This window comes from Populus alba, chromosome 5 (assembly GCF_005239225.2).
Source record: "Populus alba chromosome 5, ASM523922v2, whole genome shotgun sequence".
NCBI lineage: Eukaryota > Viridiplantae > Streptophyta > Magnoliopsida > Malpighiales > Salicaceae > Populus > Populus alba.
The window spans coordinates 4,325,895-4,331,070 of NC_133288.1; the positions used below are offsets into that span (position 1 = coordinate 4,325,895).

The following is a 5,176-nucleotide window of genomic DNA, read 5'->3' on the forward strand; positions in this document are numbered from 1 at the left end:
AAATATTTTTTTTAAACTTTATTATTTACAACATATATAGCTTATATTAACATGGATTATTTTTTAATTTTTTCATATAAAATATTAAAATTTTAAATAACTTTTCAAAGTTAATTTAAATTAATTTGAATCAACTTATATAACCTAAAATATAATTTTTTTAATCCAATCAACCCGATCAAGTTTCATAATTACGAGATGACATGCCCGCGCGCTGCCGCGGGCTTATAAAAAAATACACTTGATAGTGTTATAACTGTGAACCAATGCTAGATAAGTAATATAAATTAAAGGTATGATAGAGCAAATATTTCATGACGGGAAAAAAAGTTGTGTTGGTGATCAAAAACTCAGAGACTGAACAAAATGATTTGTAGATATCTATAGTGTTTTGTGAGGAAAGATATAGTGCTTCACTACATGATTTAGCTTTTTAGTTAATAAAAAGGAAAAAAAAAATTACAAAGCTAAATTCTCTATCAACTTAATATTAAAAAAAAAACCAATAAAGATAATTTTGGAAGGAAAAAAACCCATGAGAAAAAATATTGCAGCAATTGACAATGTTGTAAGGAAAACTATAGCGCTTTTCCCAATAAAATAAAATAAAAAACCATTTAGAGAAATATTGTAGCAATCCACAGTATTTTGTGAGAAAAACTACAACGCTTTCCTCATATGATTTAGCTTTATTGTAATTATAATTTTTAACCAACTCAATATTAAAAAAAAAAAATCGACAAAGATAATTTTGAAAAAAATAATAAAAAAATCACATGAGAAAACACTGCAACAATTCATAGTGTTTTAAAGAAAAAAAATATATAAAAGCTAAATTCTTAATCAGCTTAATATTAAAAAAAAAAATCGACATAGACAATTTTAGAAAAACAAAACAAAACAAACACCAAAAAAAGAGAAAAATATCATGTTGGAAACACTGTAGCAATTCACAGTGTTTTGTGATGAAAGTTACAGTGCTTCCCCACATAATTTAGCCTTATTTGTAATGACTTATAATTGTAATTCACAAACAACTCAATATTAAAAAAAATAAAATTAAAAAGGATAATTTGAAAAAAATTATAACAAAAAAAAACCATGCGGAGAGACACTGTAGCAATCCATAATGTTTTATGAGCAAAGCTACAATGCTTTCCCCACATGATTAAGCTTTATTACAAAGTTAAATTCTTACCAACTCAATATTAGAAAAAATAAAATGGACGAAGATAATTTTGGAAAAAAATATTACAAAAAAGAAAACACAAAAAAAAACTGGAAAAAAAACCATATGAGGAAAAATTGTATTAATCCATAGTGTTTTGTGAGGAAAAAACTTGTAATTGCAATTCTTAACCAGCTTAATATTTAAAAAATAAAATTGACAAAGATAATTTTAGGGAAAAACATAATAAAAACAGGAAAAAAACCAGGTGAGAAAAAAAACTGTAGCAATCAACAATAATTTTGAGAAAATTTACAGTGCTTTCCTCACATATTATAACTGTAACTTTTAACCAGCTCCATATTAAAAAATAAAATAAAAAATAATAATTTCAGAGAAAAAAAAAACCATGCAGAGAAACATTGTAGAAATCAACAATTTTTTTAAAGAAAAAAAAATTACAGAACTAAATTCTCAATCAGCTCAATATTAAAAAAAAATCGACAAATATAATTTAAAAAAATAAAAAAATAAAATAGAAAAAATATGTGAAAAAACATCACAGCATTCCACAATATTTTAAAGAAAAAAAAATAGAAAACAAACATTTTAAAAAATCAACAAAAAAATTTTTCAAAAAAAATTTAATAAAAAATGAAAAAAAAGAAAAAATAGGAAAGTTGAAAAAAAAGAAAGAAAAGAAACGGGAAAAAAAGAGGAAAAGTTAGAAAAAAAAAAAACAAAAAGGAGGAAAGCACTGTTAAAAAATGAAAAAATAGAAAAGTTGAAAAAAAAAAAAAAGATATGTGGGGAAGTGATTTCTCTACACCATTTAGAGTATTGTATAATAATATAATAATGCAGACAAATATCTAGTGCATGGGAAAATCCAAAACTATAAAAAGCAAAATATTTGGAGATGGTCATGCCTCAATGCACGTGAAGGCCTTGTGAACTTTTGTCCTGGCCATAAGGTTCAACCCTCTTCCGCATAGGGCAAGCTTGAGTATCTGATCGGTACTGCTGCCTCCTTCAGGCCGTAATAAAGACCACAAATTGTCTGTGAGAGAGATGCCCTCAACCACTTTATAGTGTACTACTACTGTATAGGGTTAGTCCTAACAAACACGTTCTGAAATCTAGATCATTATAATTAACCTTCTATAAATTATTATAATTAAAGTACAGGATGTTATATATATATATATATATATATATATATATATATATAAGTTGCATATACTTCTTTTTAAAATATCAAGATACTATAAAAAATAATGCTCAAAAGACTTGAATTTCTAGTAATTTAAAAAGAGAACATTAAAATGGCTTATAGTTCAAATGTTGAAATAAAAAAGAAAATTCAATAAGTGCTATGGTTTGTAGTTAAAGAAAAGAGATAAATGAGGAGTTGAAGTGTTCAGTGCATAGAAAACTGCATCTGAGATCAGGACAACTGGAATAGGACAATATCTCACTATCACTTTCATGGTCTTTTTAAATCTATCAAAGATAAGGATATCCTCTTCTATTATTCTCTTCCTATTTATAGTTTCCTAGCAATATTTACCATATAATGCCACCTCCGGTTGTGACCTCATCTGCATCCTTGCAAAGCTGTAAATCCCACCGCCTGCTATAAAAGCAAGACTCTCAAGAACACAATAGCCTGTAAAAAGAGGAAGAAAAACCAAGATAAAATCTTCATCAAGTTCTTAGTTCAAAAGGGATGGTTAGCTTAGAAGAAGAAAGGCTGGTTCAAATGGTACATGACTTCATAGAATCAGAATCATCAACACCACCCATATTTCCTGCTTCCTCAAACTGCCTTTCTATCAACCAAGCCAGGTGTTTTACTTTACAGGTAACTTTTTCTTTAATATTGTTGTGTCTTGAAATATTCCTTCTTATCCATGTGTGTCTTCTAATATTATGGGCTCATTTTGATCTTATGTTTTGGTAGGAGATGCTTGGGAGAGTAACGGAAGCTGAGACGAGAGTTCTTGAGACTCTATTGAAGCATATGAGAAACAAAAATGATGCAGAGAAAACAACCAGTTTGAAGATGTGGCTCCTGAAGAGGCTGAAAATGGATGGTTTTAATGCTTCCATTTGTCAAACTTCTTGGGCCACTTCCTTAGGATGCCCTGCTGGTGAGTCTCTCCCCCCTCTCTCTATTCACACACCTCCACACATACTCAAGCCTATAACTTCTCTCATTTTCTCTGTTACGTATCTCTGTAAATATCTGTTTGGAGTACTTGATCTTGATTGAAATGTCTAGGCTAGCTAGTTTGGCCTTTTCCCTTACAAATTAGTTTTCAAAAAGCTGTTTTACAAGTCTGTCTCACAAATTAATTTTCACAAAGTAGATACAAACATTTTTTTTGTGTGTGTGTACGTGGGGTAGTGCCAGAAATCTTCAGCATAAAAAAAAAAAAATCAATCCCTTCTTAATCAGAAAGAAGTCAGACATGCCGTGTAATTACACTCTGAACAGGGTGCTTCTTGTTGACAGCACCCTTATCTTTGGAGATCTTGGATGCAAAGCTCTGGCTTTTTTCTTTTTCTTTTTCTGTTTTGAACTTCAAGCTCTGGCTCCTAGGGAAATGGTTGTAGGGTCCAAGGGAAGTAATTTTAATTTTCTGAAGCTCATTTATGTGTTTGTTTTTTGTGGAAGCTAACTCTCTTCTTTAATGCTGTCTAACAGGTGCTTACGAGTACATTGACATCACATTCAAAGGTGAAAATGGTGACACAATGAGGCTCATAGTGGACATAGACTTCAGGTCCCAGTTTGAACTGGCAAGACCAACACCATTCTACAAAGAACTAACCGACACTCTCCCATCTTTTTTTGTTGGCAGTGAAGAAAAGCTCAGCAAAATCATCTCCCTGCTCTGCTCAGCTGCCAAACAGTCCCTTAGAGAGAGAGGGCTCCATGTGCCCCCATGGAGGACGAGCTCATACATGCAGTCCAAATGGCTTTCTAGGTGTTGCAAAGTCACTAATGACAGTAACATTGGTTACAGCAGCAGAGAAAATGGTGAGCCTAAAAATGGCTCACGTCATGGCTATAGCAGTCTGTGGACACCTCCAGTGGTTAAGCCCAAGATAAGGGGTTTGGGTGGTGGTCCAGCTTGTCTAGTCAGCTCTCCAGCGTGGGCATAAATTGTTGCTGACCATGTTTTTGCTGCAACCCAGTTTCTAAATTTGACAGACTGATAGATTATTGATCATAACAGCTTGAGTTTTCTTAGGAACTTTTTGTAATGTAACAGAGACATTTGCAAGAATAATACGTTGTGCTACTGTTAATCCCCAAGAACACAAGTCTTTAGTGCAGAATAGTCCCTCTTTTCCCTTCTTCAATTATCAAAGCAAGTTGCGCTCCAATTCAATTGATAAAGTCTCTTGACATGATTTATTTTATTATAGCTGTTGCTAAAAAGTTTTTGGTAATTTTTATTGTACAAAAAATAGAGTACTAAACAAAAATATAATAAAACAATGATAATGAAAAAAAGGAAAAACAGAAGGGAGAGAAACAGCACATTGGATACCCGCAATTCCACATCGCTCGTGGGTAGGTGGCCTAAATTTTCAGTCCTGGACTTTCAGTGATTTTTCACTTTGGCCCTTATAGTTTGGAATTTCTTAATATCATCCCTAATGTTTCTAGAATTTTACTATGCAGCCCCTAAATGTTAAACACCTAACTGCAAGAGCGAATTTCGAATTACTTCCTTGAATTAATTTGTTCGAAGCTTATAAGCATATTGGTATTATCACATGGACGAGGATGTGCGCGCGCGCGAGAGAGAGAGAGAGAGAGAGAGAGAGAGATAAAAATGAAGGAAGACGATGGAAAAAGTGGATTAGTCATTAAGATCCATTATGTCAGTCAGGGACTACATTGAAACATTCTTAAAACATTAGGGTTGATGTTGATAAGTTTTAAACTGTAACAGCCGAAGGAGGACGGGCTTCTCCGTTGTCCAGCTTTCA

The 5,176-nt window shown here is 32.0% G+C and overlaps 1 protein-coding gene across 2 annotated transcripts; it reads left to right on the forward strand.

Moving 5' to 3' along the window:
* The first annotated feature begins 2,719 nt into the window (after positions 1-2,719).
* LOC118032182 (uncharacterized) lies at positions 2,720-4,501 on the forward strand. Of its 2 annotated transcripts, XM_035036801.2 has the most exons (4): positions 2,720-3,032; positions 3,132-3,321; positions 3,879-3,911; positions 4,036-4,501. In XM_035036801.2, the coding sequence occupies exons 1-4, from the start codon at positions 2,898-2,900 to the stop codon at positions 4,284-4,286; spliced, it is 609 nt and encodes a 202-aa protein (XP_034892692.1). In that variant the 5' UTR covers positions 2,720-2,897; the 3' UTR covers positions 4,287-4,501. The 2 variants fall into 2 exon arrangements, with proteins under 2 accessions (XP_034892692.1, XP_034892684.1); XM_035036793.2 differs by having other exon boundaries at positions 2,723-3,032; positions 3,879-4,501.
* Positions 4,502-5,176: the final 675 nt, after the last annotated feature.